Here is a 16,137-nt window from a genome sequence, read left to right as displayed (position 1 = left end):
AAGACAAATCTGATGGATTTGAGCTAAGAGAAATCATCAGAAGTATCAGCTAGAGTATCAGAGAATGAGGAGGTTTGGTCTTAGTCTTTTAAGTTTTAACCGTGAGTGGTAATTTAACAAGGACACTTAATTAAGGACAACTTCAGTTAAATAACCGGTCGCGACAATAACTACCGAGTACTAATTAACCCAACCTTTTCTCGAACAACTAATTAACCCAACTTGTTTTACCTGTTTGTAAGTACAAGTGTACAACTAAATTGCAACATAAGCTCCAGTTCCAGAGCAGCACATGCACCTGGTGCCTAAGTTGCAATTAACCCAACTTGATTTATCTGTTTGTAAATACAACTAAACTGCAACATAAGCTCCAGTTCCAGAGCAGCACATGCACCTGGTGCCTAAGTTGCAATTAACCCAACTTGTTTTACCTGTTTGTAAATACAACTAAACTGCAACATAAGCTCCAGTTCCAGAGCAACACATGCACCTGGTGCCTCTAAGTTGCAATTAAACTGACATCAATTATGAACAGACAAACAACAGGAGCATAGCTGAAACTGAGGCGCTTATGTTTCAGTCAAGCTGTAATTAGGTAGTACGGAGTAGTTAACAGCAGACGATAAATTTCAGAAATGTAAGCTTCTACATTATAGTCAGCTGTAAATAAGTAAAGATTATTTTCTTTTCTTTCTTCTTGCATGTAGTTCTTAGGCACCAGGCTCATGCTACATGAATATAAAATACTCCGTATCAATATTTCCGACTCCATGATCTAGTACTCCCTCCGTTCCATAATTCTTGTCGAAATATTACATGTATCTAGACGTGTTTTTTAGGAATAGATACATCCATTTTTGGGTTAATTTGAGACAAGAATTATGGAACGGAGGGAGTAGCATGTAACCGTCCAATAGCTAACCAGATTAGCAATTTTTTGGTTGGCTGAAGTGTAGAATGTCGATGAGATGCGTCTATTCTTTCCAAACTTTTAAATCGCAGGCGATCTGATTTCGTGGCGGCCTCCTCCAGCCGTGATAACACCGCTGTTGCGCCGCGATAGCGCCGTGATGTACAGAAAATTAGAGCCAAAGCCAAGCTTGTTCGGTGTATAATCAGAAGATTAATACTCCCTCCAGCCCATATTAAGTGGCTCAAATTTGTTTAAATATGGACATATCTATATACTAAAACTAGATGATGCCCCGCACGTTGCGGCGGGGCTCGGAGTCTGCAATTTGAATGGACAATTGATGGTATAAAACCTGATGAGCAATAAGAGAAAAATGGTATAAAAATTGTTTTCATTTAGAAAGGAAACATAATCTAAGCTCTTGAATAGTGTTAGACATACCTTTATATATTCCATAAAATAAGTTGTCTGACTAAACTGCAATTTTCATTTAGATAATAGATCACTTATATAGTTTAGAAATTAATGCCACCAAACAAAGCATGTGTTTTGCTTCAATAGTTTCAACAGCTCTTGGTGTCACCTGCAAAATTTGATTATAACTATTTCAGGGAGATGATTGAAACCGTAGAGAAGACAGCTTACTACGTTATATTTTAGCAAAGGAGTGAATGAAACCAATTGACAATGCAAGGTGATTCCGAAACAACATGTAAATTCTTTGTCCATATAATTATATAACACAATTGATCTGCTAGCTCCTTAGATCTGCTACAAATGTGATAAACAACAACTGCAGCAACAAAGGTAAATAACACATGAGAACATTATGCTACAGCATGGCGCATCTTTATAAGAAAATCCAGCCTTAGGAAAGCTTTCATATCCTGCAGATATAAACCGATTAGCAACTGCAGGAAGTAGCGGGTAAAACGCAGAAGAAAACATTGTTGTGCACCTCAAGCGTATATTATTTTTAGAATAAAATAGTACATATATGAGATGAGCAGGTCATTAGGGCATAACTCATGAGATAATAGCACATATCCAAGATGAAAAGATGGAGTAAAATAAGAAAGTCAATACTCAGCAGTGGAACAACGTTCAGCTTGTTTGACAATACCTGGCGGTTTCTGAAGTATTGCAAGAACTAAATTCTCACTTTTATGTTACCTGCGACAACAAACGCACTGATGGAACAAAGCAGTAGACGATATATATGATTGTACTGTTGAGATATGTGTCGAATATGTGTACGAGTAGGGCTACAATTGGACTTAGAATTAGCGTAGGGTTAGGTGTTGGAGTCGAACACGTGTAACCCGGGTCTAATATATAAAGGCACGCGGGTAGCCCAAAGAGACCATGACAACATAATAGCAATAGGCTCGCAGGGGGAGCCGGCGAGTTGTGCCGGCGCTCAGGGTGGCCGGTATTGCGGTATTATGGGGGGAGGAGCGCCCGTAGTCATGCCCCGGGGATGTAGGCTTCGGCCGAACCTCGTTAACAAATATCGTGCCTCGGTGTCATCCTTGATCGTGCATCCGCCGGATTTCGTAACAAGTGGTATCAGAGCGAGGTGGAGGGGATGCAGAAGATCTTGTGGAAGGTGCGAGGATCATGCTCGACAGGCGCCGCGGAACGTCCAATGCGGTGCAAGGTTGAGCATGGCGACGCTAATATATAAAGGCACCGTGGGTAGCCCAAAGAGACCATGACAACATAATAGCAATAGGCTCGCAGGGAGAGCCGGCGGCTTTGTGCCGGCGCTCAGGGTGGCCTGTGTTGCGGTATTATGGGCGGAGGAGCGCCCATAGTCAAGCCCCGAGGATCTAGGCTTTGGCCGAACCTCGTTAACAAATATCGTGCCTCGGTGTCATCCTTGATCGTGAATCCGCCGGATTTCGTAACAAGTGGTATCAGAGCGAGGTGGAGGGGATGCGGAAGATCTTGTGGGAGGTGCGAGGATCATGCTCGACGGGCGCTGCAGAACGTCCAATGCGGTGCAAGGTTGAGCATGGCGGAGATCGGTTTTTCGATCGGTGGAGTCAGACACTTCAGGCGGCCTGAACCGTTCGATGGGCTACAGTTGGCAAGGATCGACCAGGCATGGTGATCGGGCGACACAGTGGCCGGGAAGACGTCGCGGACCGGACGATGGCTTCGGCTCGCGATCAGACCGGCGACCGGACGCAAGTGCGACCGGATAGATCGGGGCGGGATGCATCGCGGTATAGCGGTGGATCGGTGTAGCACAGGGCGGCATTGTGGCATGGTGGACGAGTTGTGTGGACGATGCAGTTGGCCAGGATGCAACACGGGTTTGTGCATATAATTTGCAGAAGGGTGCGACTGTTACAAAGTGCCGGCGTCGGCAGCAGGTTACAGGCACCGGAGTTATCTCGTCGAGCGAAGTTGTGGCAGATGGATTAAAAAATCTAAGTCAACTGCAAACGCGGCGTCACGCACGAAGGGAATCACGCGCGGGTGCAGCAGTACTAGCCGGTTGGTTAGAGAGGAGCATTAGTACACGATGTGTTTGGCTAATTGGGATTTGGGCACGGACTCCAAGAAAGGGAGGAAAAAAGTGATCACATACGAAGCGTGACTTTAGGCGACGAGAGACGACACGCGTATAAGGCTTGGAGTAGCCTGGAGCGAGTCGTGAGAATCGTGTGTCTACAAGGCGTCGAGCTACGACGCAAGGTGGAGCATGGTTGCAGTCGGACAAGTTCGACTGGGCTGGACTAGACGGTCCGGCAGATCGACGATAATGTCGGTCGGAACAGAAAAGGACGGTGAAATCGGCGACAACGACATAGGAGCGTGAGGGCTGATGGTGTCTGAATTCTGTGGCGTGGCAACACGTGGCGCGTGCCTGAGGGGTGCGTGCTTCAACATGCAGTGCATGGGTTGATTCAAGAAGGTGTACACACGGGAACTTGAAGTCGACAGGACGCAAGGTGAACTGATCATCTACTAAGGAGTCCTGTTGAAGGGGAGATGGGATCTGACGGAAGATTCCACTCGGGCTGATGGGGAGGCTACGGCGTAAGCTAGCGGAGAGTCAGAGCTTATATCAGCAAGGAAGGCGAGAGGCACGTGGATCTAGGCTGGAGCTCAGGGTCTGGAAGGAGGCGTGGAACTCGGCATCGGTCGGATATGACGGATGGATCTGCAGTGGGGTCCGAGATGGTGTGGGTTAGCTACCCGGTAGATCTTGGCCAAGATTGCGGATGCTCGACGCGGTAATAGCAGTGAGGTGTGCGGTAAGCACGGGACACAGCAACAGATCAGGGCATATGCGGTCAGACAGCAGTTTGACATGTGTGCAGGGGTGCTGAAGCAGTGTTGGCGAGTACCAGGTTCAAGTTGCTGACTGGGTCTATCGGGATGGCCTGAAGGTCTGAAGTGATGGACAAGAGTCGACCATAGAGAATCTGAGAAAGTGTTTTAGTAAAGTCTGGATTGTCAAAGGCTTAGAGAGCACATGGACATATATTCTGTGATGTTCGATGCACATGGCAAAGTGCAGGTGACGGGATGCAGAAGGAGACGAAGTGCGGTGGCTGTGGGACATGTAGACGACTATACGGAAAGGATGAGTCAACTGTGAAATTGACTCAAGGTGACTCAAGGGCGACGGCGACATTCCTTCAAGTTTCATGAGGACAGACAACGATGGCGAGGATGATGAGTTCATGTAACTCTTATATGTGGCAGCTAACATGTGAGTTGTTCAATTTTCACATAGATCAAGGAAGAGGGAATCAGGGTGACGATACATCGGCGTTGTCGGATATGGTGACCTTATGATCGGTGTGTGATGGCGTTGAATGGATACTCCGGGAAGTTAGGAACACAAGGCGGGAGTGTGGAGGAACTTATTTTTCCGCGGGAGCATTGACTGTTAATGAAAAGGAAGGGACTACAGTTGCAGGTGGAGTCATGTGATGTCTAAGGAAGTAGCAGTGGAGCTCATGATCGATTCAAGTCCAAGGTACACGGAGGTTCATGCATGACGGCTTCAAGGTGGCGAAGGACATATTCGCCAAGGTGGAGTTTGTTGAGATATGTGTCGAATATGTGTACGAGTAGGGCTAATATATAAAGGCACCGCGGGTAGCCCAAAGAGACCAAGAAAACATAATAGCAATAGGCTCACAGGGGGAGCCGGCGGGTTGTGCCGGCGCCCAGGGTAGCCGGTATTGCGGTATTATGGGGGGAGGAGCACCCGTAGTCATGCCCCGGGGATGTAGGCTTCGGCCGAACCTCGTTAACAAATATCGTGCCTCAGTGTCATCCTTGATCGTGCATCCGCCGGATTTCGTAACAAGTGGTATCAGAGCGAGGTGGAGGGGATGCGGAAGATCTTATGGGAGGTGCGAGGATCATGCTCGACGGGCGCCGCGGAACGTCCAATGCGGTGCAAGGTTGAGCATGGCGGCGTTAATATATAAAGGCACCGCGGGTAGCTCAAAGAGACCATGACAACATAATAGCAATAAGCTCGCAGGGGGAGCCGGCGGCTTTGTGTTGGCGCCCAGGGTGGCCGGTGTTGCGGTATTATGGGGGGAGGAGCGCCCGTAGTCATGCCCCGGGGATGTAGGTTTTGGCCGAACCTCGTTAACAAATATCGTGCCTCGGTGTCATCCTTGATCATGCATCCACCGGATTTCGTAACATGTACCATTCGAATTAAATTTTCTACTTCACTGTACGACGAAAAAAAACTAAAATTTGAATTGTTCTTAGTTCACAGCCAACATGAACATGGAGCCAAAAAGCTTCGGAGTTGCCTCTTACCTTCGTATGCACCGGAACAATCTCATATATGATTATTGTAATTTTGTCACCATTATCTACCATAATGACCTGTGACAACAAACTCATTGATGGAACAAAGGAGTACACGGTATATATGATTGTATCATTTGAATTACATTTTCTACTTCACTACCATGAAGAGAAACTAAAAATTGAATTGTTCTTAGTTCACACCAAACATGAACAGGGAGCAAAAAAGTTTCAGAGCTGCCTCTTACCTCCGTGTGCACCGGAACAATCTCATCTCTGATTTTTGTATATTGTCACCATTATCTACCATAATGACCTAAAACAAAAACTGATTAACACCTTAGCCAATCTAAAATAAGCAGAGAATAGAAAACACAGGGCCAATCTAAAATAAGCAGAGAGTAGAAAACACAGGAAATCTTGAACTCACTGTACAGGGAAACGAAGTTCAACATATCCTATACAAAGCAAATCTTTGGGGCAAATCATCAAACACCATCTGTGCAGGGAGACAGGAGAACCTGGAGCAAATCATCAAAAAACCTTCTGTGCGAAAAAGGAGAGAGTCAAACGTGTGGTCAGGCTGAGGAGTGCAGGAGGTTTTAACCATTGTAGGCAGGGCCAAGGCGGAGCGTGGTTGTGGCCGACTCAAATAGTGGTCGAACAATGGCTACGCTGCCCCTACGGGCGAATCGCGCCCGCGCCCTGTGGACCTCGCCTTCACGCCCTCCTGCACCTCGTGTTGATCAGGCCCGCGCGCCGCCGTGTGCCGGCACACCACCGTGCCTCGCCGATGCACTCCACGGCCCCAACCAGGCCAATCGACGGGGCATCCCGTGGACTTTGCCGGGCGCACCCTTCCGCGTCCCCATTGACCTTGCCGTCGCGCCGCTGCTCGTCCTGAGAGGAAGAAGATGGTGGAGGAAACAGGAGAGGAGATGAGGAGAACTCGGTGAGGAAGATGAAGCGCAGAGGACGGCGAGAGGGAGCATGGGGCAGGCGAAGCAACGCACAGGGTACAGATCGGGTTTTTTCTCCTGCACTGTTTTTTTGAGAATATGGGTTTTTTCTCCTGCTGCTGCGCCACATTTTCCTCTTGGTATGGGCCGCGAACTTGGCCCAGGCGAAGCCCATGCAATGGCAGCTGCTGGAACAGGTTGCGGGAACGGAACCGGACGCGCTCGCGGGAACGGGATTGGAAGATGGTGACCTCGTGCTGACATGGATAGGCTGCATGTGCAGCTTGCTAAATTAACTGTAATTAGTGGGTTTCAGTTTTATAGAGTTTATAGATACGTCTAAATATATGTAATATTTCGGTACTTAATATGGATGGGACGGAGAAAATACAAAATTAATGCTTGATGTTGATTCGCGGCAACAGGAATAGCTTTGCGCCGCAATAGCGGCTAAATCCTGCTCGATTTAAATCCCTCATTCTTTGAGACATTTGCATTCTGTTAAATAAAATTGTGAGTTAATATGCTCAAGATCTGAACTGATTCTCATCATTTCATGTAGATTTACAAAGAGGAAACCATTCTCTTGTCTTCATATATTTTTTGTTTGTTTCACTCTTCAATTTTTCTTACTAGTTTTCCGGTTGATAACTTGTTAACTTCTATATATCCAATGAACAAATGTGATCACATCTTTCCACTTGCGTTGGAAATTTATCAATAGAGCACGCAGTTCCTCCTGCGTGATCCTTCGAACTACACAGCTTTTCAGTTCGTGCGTGCAATAATTCACTACTCAAATGGAGTAGCAAATTAGTGGCGATTACTAGCAAACACTATCAAATTAAGCAAGGAACAAGACAAGCTTAATCTAGTTAATCATTTTTATATGATGGTGAGCAGCGAGAGGCTAATGACGTACTAAACATTCAGGGAAGAAGAAGGCTGCCGTGCCGCGGCCATCAACCTGAGGAGCATGTGGCGGTGGCAATATTGGTCGACGACGACCTTCCGCGCCGCAGCGGCACGGCCCTCGCCTTGAGTGGCCGCCTCATGACGACGGTGAACTCGAGCTTCTCGGTGAGGTCGACCTCCTCGCCAGCTACCTCCCGCCACTCGAACTCCCTGACAAGGTTGGCGAGGAAGTACTCGAGGTGCAGCAGGGCCAGCGCCATGCCGGGGCAGACCCTCCTGCCGGCGCCGAAGGGCATCATCTTGATCTCCTTGCTGCCGGTGAGGTCCACGTCCTCCCCTTCGCCGCCCGGCATGAACCGGTCCGGCCGGAACTCCTCCGGCTTCTCCCACACCTCCTCGTCCAGCCCGATGTCGCCCACGGCGAAGTTCACCGGCGCGCCCGCGGGCACCCGGTACCCGTCCAGCGTGGTCTCCTCCGTCGCGGCGTGCGGCAGCACGTAGTGGCCCGGCGGGTGCCGCCGCAGCCCCTCCAGCACCACCGCCTTGAGGTACGGCATCCCCTGCTGCAGGTCCTCCTCCCTCACCTCGCTGTCGCCATCGCCCGCCGCGGCGGAGATCTCGGCCCTCAGCCTGTCCTGCATCGCCGGGTTCTTCACTAGATTGGCGAGGATCCACTGCAGCGCGGTGGCCGTGGTGTCGGTGCCAGCGCTGAGGAACTCGGAGCAGAGGCTGACGATCTCGCCGTCGGTGAGCCCCCTCCCGCCGTCCTCCGGGATAACCAGCCTCACCAGAGAATCCACGTAGCAGTCGCAGTCGCCGGCCCCGGCCGCCGCGTTCTCTCGCCTGGCGCGGATGAGCGGGACGAAGAGCTCCTCCTGCCTCCGGCGCAGCGAGACGAGCTTTCTCCAGCGGCGGCGGAAGACGAGCTTGGTGAGCGGCGGGAGGAAGGCGAAGACCTGGAAGCTGAGAAAGTTCCCCAGCAGGTCCCGCTGCATCGCCTCGATGTCCCCGATGACCCCGCCGCCGCCGCCGAAGCACATGTGCACGAGCAGGCAGAACATGGCGTACTGGAACGGCTCCATGACAGCCACGACGGATCCGGATCCATCGCCGGAGGAGTCGGCGGAGCGGAGGCGGGAGAGGAGGACGTGGAGGACCCAGCGGCGGGCGGGGGCAAAGGCGCGGAGGCGGGCGGGGTTGAGCACGCCGGCGGCGAGGGTACGCCTCAGCGCGCGCCACGTGGGTCCGTACGGCGCGGAGCTGACGCTGCGGCCGCCGCTGGTGAGCACGGTGGCGGCGGCGGCGGCGGGCGGGCGGGAGGCGAAGGCGGCGCCCCGCTGGACGAGCGCGCGGTGCGCCGCGCCCCTGGCGGCGACGAAGATGGTGGGCCGCGAGGGCCCCAGCGGCGCGAAGGAGAAGACCGGCCCGTAGGCCCGCGCGAGGCGGCGGAGGAGGGGCTCGAGGTCGAAGTCGCGGCGGGCCAGGTGGAGCAGCGGGCCCAGCACCGGCAGCGCCGCTGGCCCCGGCGGCAGCGGCGGGGATGGGGATGGAGGAGAGTCGTCGGACTTGGCCCGGGCACGGAGGAGGAGCGAGCAGAGGAGGCAGAGGAGGGTGGTGAGGGAGTAGAAGAGCCAGTCCTCCATGGCGGAGCCGGAGACGGACGGGGGTGGGGGTCTGTTTTTCCGGTGGGATTCCGGTGGGGTGCTGGTTTATATATACGGCCCGGGAAATGAGGTCGGGAGTGTTTGGGTGGAGCCGTACCGGTGGGAAGTTGGTGGCCGGGGTATCATCTGGATGAAGGATGAAGAGGCGTGTTGTGGGGAAAATATTCTCGGTGGGATATTATTACCGGGGGCCGGTGGTGTGTGTTGAAGTCATGAAAACTAGGGATCTTTTCTTTTCTATGGTAATCAGCACTTTGGCTAATGCAATGCTGCATTTGTCTTCAGGCTTAGTATCTTGCAAAGACTAGTGACAGACAGCAGGCCCTAATTCCCTAATGGTGGTCAAGAAGAAGAATCAGCTTTGCACGTGCACAAGATATACTGATATAGCAAAAGATATATCCCTACAGGAAAGTACTCCCTCTTAAAACCACCACAAGAATTTAGAATTAGGGGAGTAATTTTTTTCATGACACCGAACTTTGGTTTCTAAAGGGTGTTTTTCTTTGTTCTACTCCCTCTGATCCGACAACAATTTTTATGGATTGGAGGAAGTACCAAATTACAAGGCTGTAAAAGACCCATATAATTACTATGTATTTTTTTTTCACAGTTTTTGGAAGATGTTTTTATTGACGTGCTCCCAGAAGCATATTTATAATAGCATGCTTCAATGTTTAGGCTAGCTGTTTTACACTGCACAAGTGATCTCTCTGCCTTACATCAATCTGTTCAACACAAGAGAACATCTATATTCATCGTCACCACAACTTCACAAACTCCGCTCCACCATAAGCAGGAAGTGTAACAAAGGCACAAAAGCCCGTGCAAATGGAACCGTCTCACGAGTCCCTGTTATCTTCAGCTTCTTTGGATTCCCTAAGCCACTCTTGCAGCTTGAGTTCCTGTTCTTCTTTGAACTTGTTGTAGCTCTCCGCCATGTGGGAGATATCAGAAGCAGACAAGCTCGGATTCGTGGTACCTGCGTTATTATTTCCTAACAACCGGCTTGAGACGGGGAGGTCGTCCCTTTCTGCATCTGAGGGTGTGGACGCTCCGTGCCTACCAGCTTTCGATGATCCTGGAGCTGCTGATGACCCCGACTTCTCGCTAACGTCATCATTTGCTGAGAAATCGGGCTGCGGCCATCTCAGGATGGATGCCTTTTGCTTTGCCGTGTTGAACATGGAAGACAAATAGTTCCTGCTGCTTCCACCGTTTGTTGCACCCACATCTTCCCATGCTTCTGAGGTTTTGCCTGATTGGAACCCCCAAGTAGGGTTCTGGATTAACCTGAACACAGTAATTGTTTTCTCAAAACCAACTAAAGAAGATGACCTTAATGCACAGAACAATATGTGAAAGTAAGGGTTCAACTGGTCAAGGATTGAGTGAGCCCTAATTCCGGAGTGGTTTATCTGTGCAGAAGCCACAGAGCAATATTTGAACTTCCAACCTTAGAGAAAGCACAAGTAAAACCAGAGTACATCATGCTACATATATATAACATATCAAAATAAACTGTTCCTAAATGAAAAAAGGAAAGGTCATCCTACAATACTGTAGATGGCATCAATGCAGAAACTTTTTCATGCTAGGACACTCCACCATTCTATCAGACAAGACAGAACTACATAATGTCTCGAGGCAATGGAATATTAATCAAAAGGAAATTCTCAAGATTTATAAGTACTTACCCCCTCTTTGGTTGGGTCTTTGACATCATCATTAGAGATCTATTTATGTCCTTGATCATATCATCAGCAATTGGAAGTCCAAACTCAGCCATGGACCTCACAGCGCAAATAGAATCCTCTATGTCTTCAGTGTGTAATGTTACCTCACGAGTTTTTTCTGCAACCTTCCCCTGATGAAGGAAACAAAAAGGTCCTGTTAGAATTTCACAACACAATCATTGAACATCTTTGCTTGAGTTGTGTTACACACTAACAAGAACAGATCAATCCATTCAACAGCTCAGAAATTTTTCATGCTAATAGTTCGTAAAGCCCAGTCAAATGAAAGATTGGAATATGTTAAAAGTGACCAATCGATGCAGAGGTCAGGATAGTCCCCTCATTGTCTAAAAACTTTGTTAAAGGTGAATACTGAAGAACAGGAATACAGCAGTCCCACCATAATAACTTATAGTTCCAGAAATGTATACTAGTTCGTTCGTTAAAATGGCACCTCTTGCACACAGAAAGTGTGATCAAATTGGCGACTTGGCGTTGTTCCGTCAAGGCAACATCACACTACTCAATCTATATCCACACACATCAGCTTCGCTTCAAACCTAATACTCCCTCCATTTCACAAAGGTTGGCGTATTTTGTTTCGTTAAGACAAGGCTTTGACCAATGATAACTCTATTAATATGTGTTTTTACATACATGAAATTTATATCAATACATTCGTCTTTAAAAGTTTTTTCTAATAATCATGATTTTGTATCATATATGTTACATATTAATAGTGTAATTTTTGGTCAAAGCCTTATCTTAACGAAACAAAATACGCCAACCTTTGTGAAATGGAGGGAGTACCTTATTAAACAGAACATTCAAGATTGCCGTGTAGCTTAGGAATTACGGTGATGGCCTAATACCTACCAAAAAGCAATCATACTGAAATTGATAAATATGACGGAGAAACCATCCCATGTTATCATGGTAATCGGTATGGATATACATCTCGTCAACTAGCACAGCTTAGTCAATATACCTATGCCATAACCAAGTATAAACTGGGAGTAATCCAGCATACACCAGAAGCCAATCTTGCTCAATCTAATTTCCTAATCAAGCGAAGTCACACTAGAATCGAGAAATACAGCAGAGAAACAAGGTAATCGGTACAGATACACATCAATGGACAGCAAAGCAAGGGGGTGGGGGAGTGCTGGACCTTAACGTCCAGGAGGATGGGCATGGAGGCGTGGGCGTGCTGCTGGACGAAGTAGAGCCCGACGGAGGGCTCGTTGGCGACGTGCTTGATCATCTCGTCGACCCCCTCCTTCACTGCTGGGACCAAATCGCGCGGGGTAAGCGAGGCGCTCGACGGAATTCCCCACAGGAGAACAGGAGAACACGGGGACGGAAGAGATTGGACGGACCGGGGGGGTTGTTAGTTAATTTACCGCGGAGGAAGCCTTCGGCGGGGGAGAGCTGAGACGGAGACGAAGAGGACGGCGCGGCGGCGGCGGAGGTGGGGGAGGGGCTGTGCATGTCCGGGTCCGCCGCAGAGCGCGGCGGGCGACCATCACGGGCGGAGCCGCCGCCGCCTCTGTGGTCCTCTGCTCTACGGTGATCTCGGGTGAGGGGTAGCTAGAGAGAAGAAGGAGGAGGAGGAGGAGGAGGAGGGGAGAATTCGCCGGAGTTCGCACACGACGGGGGACGGCGAGGAGGAAGAGGAGGAGAAATAGGTAGGCAGGCTGAGGCTAGTATGCTGCGAGCGGCCGCTGGTTGATATTCTGATGAACGAGATCCAGAAAGATACAGTAATAAGAAATCAATTTACTCCTATATAACTCGTGTTTTGCTGCGGTTAAAACCAAACCATGTCAGGTTATCTTATTGTCTTATGGTACTTTGCTGCGGATAAAACATTTTTACTCTTATAAAAGATTCAATCAGCGACGGCAGTCCTTCACTTCCTCGTCATAAAAATTGTCACTACCAGAGTTCAGATAAATAAAAGATCCGTAATGACGGTTCGTCACTTCCTTGTTTTCTTGTGTTGTAAAAAAAATCGTCACCTCCTCATGCAATAGTGTTGTACTACCATGAGTTGGGATAAAATTACTAGCAAAAACCACAAATATGTGATAGCTGGTATTTAATGTTATTTATCTATAACAAAAGTGAAATTTATTTTCTCCGTTTCATAATTCTTGTCTCAAATTTGTCCAAAAAATGAATGTATCTATTTTTAAAATGTGTCTAGATATATGTAATATTTCGACAAGAATTATGGAACTGAGTGCCGTAACAGCGCACAAATATTTAGCTACTATTGTATACAAAGTAAGGTCATGAAATCATTCAACGTGGCAATCATATTTTAATTTGCACAGATAGTTAGTTTTATTATATCTGTCATGATTTATTTTAGTATACTTATTTTATATTGTAAAAGATTAGTACAGTTTTCTATAAATTTGGTCAAACTCCAAACATTTTGTATGGACTCCAACTTCCAACTTCGATGAAAAGAATAATGTTGTTTCTGCCGCAGATCGTCTACGTGCATTTTCTTCATCCAGACTTGCTGGCATTTGGAGGAAAGATGCAACCTCTTAATCCTATCTAGTGGCGGCTGCAACCAATAACTTGCATCACAATACAAACATATCATGTGATCCTGAAAAGACTTTTATACATAGATCAAATTGGTGTTCCTAAACTGATGTGTCAATAACTTGTACACTATTACTCCCTCCGTTTCGTAATTCATGTCGAAATATTACATGTATCTAGACGCATTTTAGAAATAGATACATCCATCTTTGAGCAAATTTGAGACAAGAATTATGAAACGGAGAGAGTAAAATTCAAACATATTGTGTAAAAGCCTTACCAATTTGATATGAGTTAATAACTCGTACGATATTACAAACTTTTGGCCTTACCAATCTGATATGTGTCAATAAGTTGTACGCTATTATAATATTTTGGCCTTATCAATCTGATATGTGTTAATAACTTGTACGCTATTACAATCTTTTGGCCTTACCTATCCAATATGGGTTAGAAATTTGTCCGGTATTACAATCTTTTGACACATAAAGGAAATTTGGTGAGTCATGTCATTGACATACAAATTCCTGATTATCATCTTATTATTGTTATTATTATAGAACAATACAAAGTTAGTTTAGAAAAGAAAAGGGAGTTGAGATTCTAGAACAATCCTGAGCTTTCCTAAACTGATAGTGTACCTTAGCAGCTTACAAAAGATTACAATATTAGCTCCACCTAATACCAATCTGGTGGTTCATGTTTAACAAATAACAACTACTTGTAGAACATTACAAATTTAGTTCCACGAAAATGATGCAATCTTGATCAAAATTTGGCATGTAAAGTGAATAAGATGAGTCATTGAAATAAAGTAAGCACCAAGCTTCTTCCCCTGACATTCTGATGAGATAGGTGCAACAAAGCAACTTTGATAATCGATCCAAGATTAAACTTGTATCTTGTTCTACCTAACACAACCCAAACATAACCAATTTGATACGCATACAACCATTTTACTTTTGAAGAAAGCAAATTCAAGTATATCTATCAAAAAGGTGAAGTCATGGAAGCTATAAATAGGACCACACCATGAACATCCTCCTCCATCAATCGTTGTTCACAAAACACAAACACAAACATCAAACCTAGCGCACCAAGCAGTAGCCAAACACCAATCCACCATGAAGACCTTTCTCATCCTTGCCCTCCTCGCCTTAGTCATGGCGACCACCGCCAGTGCGAGGATACCTCAGGACGAAAAACCATGTCAGCACCAGCTAGCACCACACTACCCGACCTCGCAGCCGCAGGGACCCCACTACCCGACCTCGCAGCCGCAGGGACCCCACTACCCGTCCTCGTTGCCGCAAGGACCGCAGTACCCGACCTCACAGCCGCAGGAACCCCACTACCCGTCCTCGCAGCCGCAAGGACCGCAGTACCCGTCCTCGGAGCCGCAGGACCCGCAGTACCCGATCTCGCAGCCGCAGGGACCCAAGTACCCGACCTCGCAGCCGCAGGGACCGCACTACCCGTCCTCGCAGCCGCAGGGACCGCAGTACCCGTCCTCGCAGCCGCAGGACCCGCAGTACCCGTCCTCGCAGCCGCAGGGACCGCAGTACCCGTCCTCGCAGCCGCAGGGACCCAAGTACCCGACCTCGCAGCCGCAGGGACCGCATTACCCATCCTCGCAGCCACAGGAACCGCAGTTCCCGTCCTCCCAGCCGCAGGGACAGCAGTACCCGACCTCGCAGCACCAATTGGGCCAGTGCAGGGAATTCTTCCTGCAACAATGCAGCCAGGGGGCGATGGCGCCATTCGTACAACCTTCACATATGATGCAACAGAGCAGCTGTCAGGTGATGCAGCGACAGTGCTGCCAGCAGCTGTCCCAAATTGACGTGCAGTCCCGATGCCAGGCCATCCGGGACGTTGTGGATGCCATCATCAAGCAGCAACAACAACAACAGGGGCAGGCGCAGAGCACTCCACGCCGCTTGGGGTTCCAGTCTCATGAGGAGCAGGAGTGTGGGGGGCAGGGTTTCTTCCGGCCCCAGCAGCTGGCTCAGACCCTACCGAGGATGTGCAATGTGTACGTCCCATCGTACTGCAGCACCAGCTCCGCGGAGCCATTCGGTGCCGGCTACAACTATTAAGACAAGAGCTCTTGTATTAGATAGATGGATCACCGTTGGTTAGTGGATGTAGCAACGGTGACAAATAAAGGGCAATGCATGCATGGTCATGTGAGACCCACCCTAGTTGTTAAAACCTTGGAATAAAAGAGAAATAAAGGTTGTTGTCGGATAACATCACTTGAGCACTACATGCACATCATGTATGCATGCTTGCAAGTTCATCCCTAATCCCTGATTAACCCCAGTCCCGTGGATTAGATGGTTGCACCGATCCTTTGCATCAAGTTTTATCGTTGGTTTGAGAGGGAAGACTTGTTTCTTGATGTCTGTTTCTTCCATCTTATTTTCCTTCGCTAGCCAAACAAACTAATTAACATGAACATACATACGATACTACTATCGGCTAACTGAACAATCACAAAGGGAAGTTGGGAAAGAACTTTATGGACCAAATTCAGAGGGCTAGAGGGAGAAAAAAGCAGCCGACTAAGCTCACCAACTGATCCGGCG

General features: G+C 48.2%; 3 protein-coding genes across 15 annotated transcripts; 1 reads left to right on the top strand and 2 right to left on the bottom strand.

The window, feature by feature from the left end:
• Window positions 1-627: 627 nt before the first annotated feature.
• Window positions 628-9,683, bottom strand: LOC100835232 (cytochrome P450 89A2). 11 transcript variants are annotated; one of them, XR_001406957.2, is made up of 3 exons: window positions 7,637-9,683; window positions 1,355-6,026; window positions 628-1,265 (listed from the first exon to the last, which is right to left on the bottom strand). XR_001406957.2 is itself a non-coding variant. In XM_024461032.1 (2 exons), the coding sequence occupies exon 1, from the start codon at window positions 9,225-9,227 to the stop codon at window positions 7,632-7,634; it is 1,596 nt and encodes a 531-aa protein (XP_024316800.1). In that variant the 5' UTR covers window positions 9,228-9,683; the 3' UTR covers window positions 628-6,026; window positions 7,592-7,631. The 11 variants fall into 11 exon arrangements, 3 of the variants coding, with proteins under 3 accessions (XP_024316800.1, XP_024316801.1, XP_003571489.2); XR_001406956.2 differs by having other exon boundaries at window positions 628-5,788; window positions 5,959-6,026; XR_002964764.1 differs by having other exon boundaries at window positions 1,104-5,788; window positions 5,959-6,026; window positions 6,141-9,683.
• A 178-nt stretch (window positions 9,684-9,861) lies between these two features.
• LOC100821022 lies at window positions 9,862-12,714 on the bottom strand. 3 transcript variants are annotated; one of them, XM_010236115.3, is made up of 4 exons: window positions 12,364-12,714; window positions 12,156-12,268; window positions 10,946-11,115; window positions 9,862-10,541 (listed from the first exon to the last, which is right to left on the bottom strand). In XM_010236115.3, exons 1-4 carry the CDS (start codon window positions 12,473-12,475, stop codon window positions 10,091-10,093), a joined length of 846 nt encoding a protein of 281 aa, XP_010234417.1. In that variant the 5' UTR covers window positions 12,476-12,714; the 3' UTR covers window positions 9,862-10,090. The 3 variants fall into 3 exon arrangements, with proteins under 3 accessions (XP_010234417.1, XP_014756437.1, XP_003573499.1); XM_014900951.2 differs by having other exon boundaries at window positions 12,156-12,271; window positions 12,388-12,714; XM_003573451.4 differs by having other exon boundaries at window positions 12,388-12,714.
• A 1,863-nt stretch (window positions 12,715-14,577) lies between these two features.
• Window positions 14,578-15,791, top strand: LOC100834924 (gamma-gliadin). The gene has a single exon (XM_003571440.4). The coding sequence runs from the start codon at window positions 14,671-14,673 to the stop codon at window positions 15,643-15,645; it is 975 nt and encodes a 324-aa protein (XP_003571488.2). The 5' UTR covers window positions 14,578-14,670; the 3' UTR covers window positions 15,646-15,791.
• Window positions 15,792-16,137: the final 346 nt, after the last annotated feature.

This window comes from Brachypodium distachyon, chromosome 3 (assembly GCF_000005505.3).
Source record: "Brachypodium distachyon strain Bd21 chromosome 3, Brachypodium_distachyon_v3.0, whole genome shotgun sequence".
Taxonomy (NCBI): Eukaryota; Viridiplantae; Streptophyta; class Magnoliopsida; order Poales; family Poaceae; genus Brachypodium; species Brachypodium distachyon.
The sequence above is the reverse complement of the archived record's forward strand: the minus strand, read 5'-3'. Positions and strand labels throughout refer to the sequence as shown.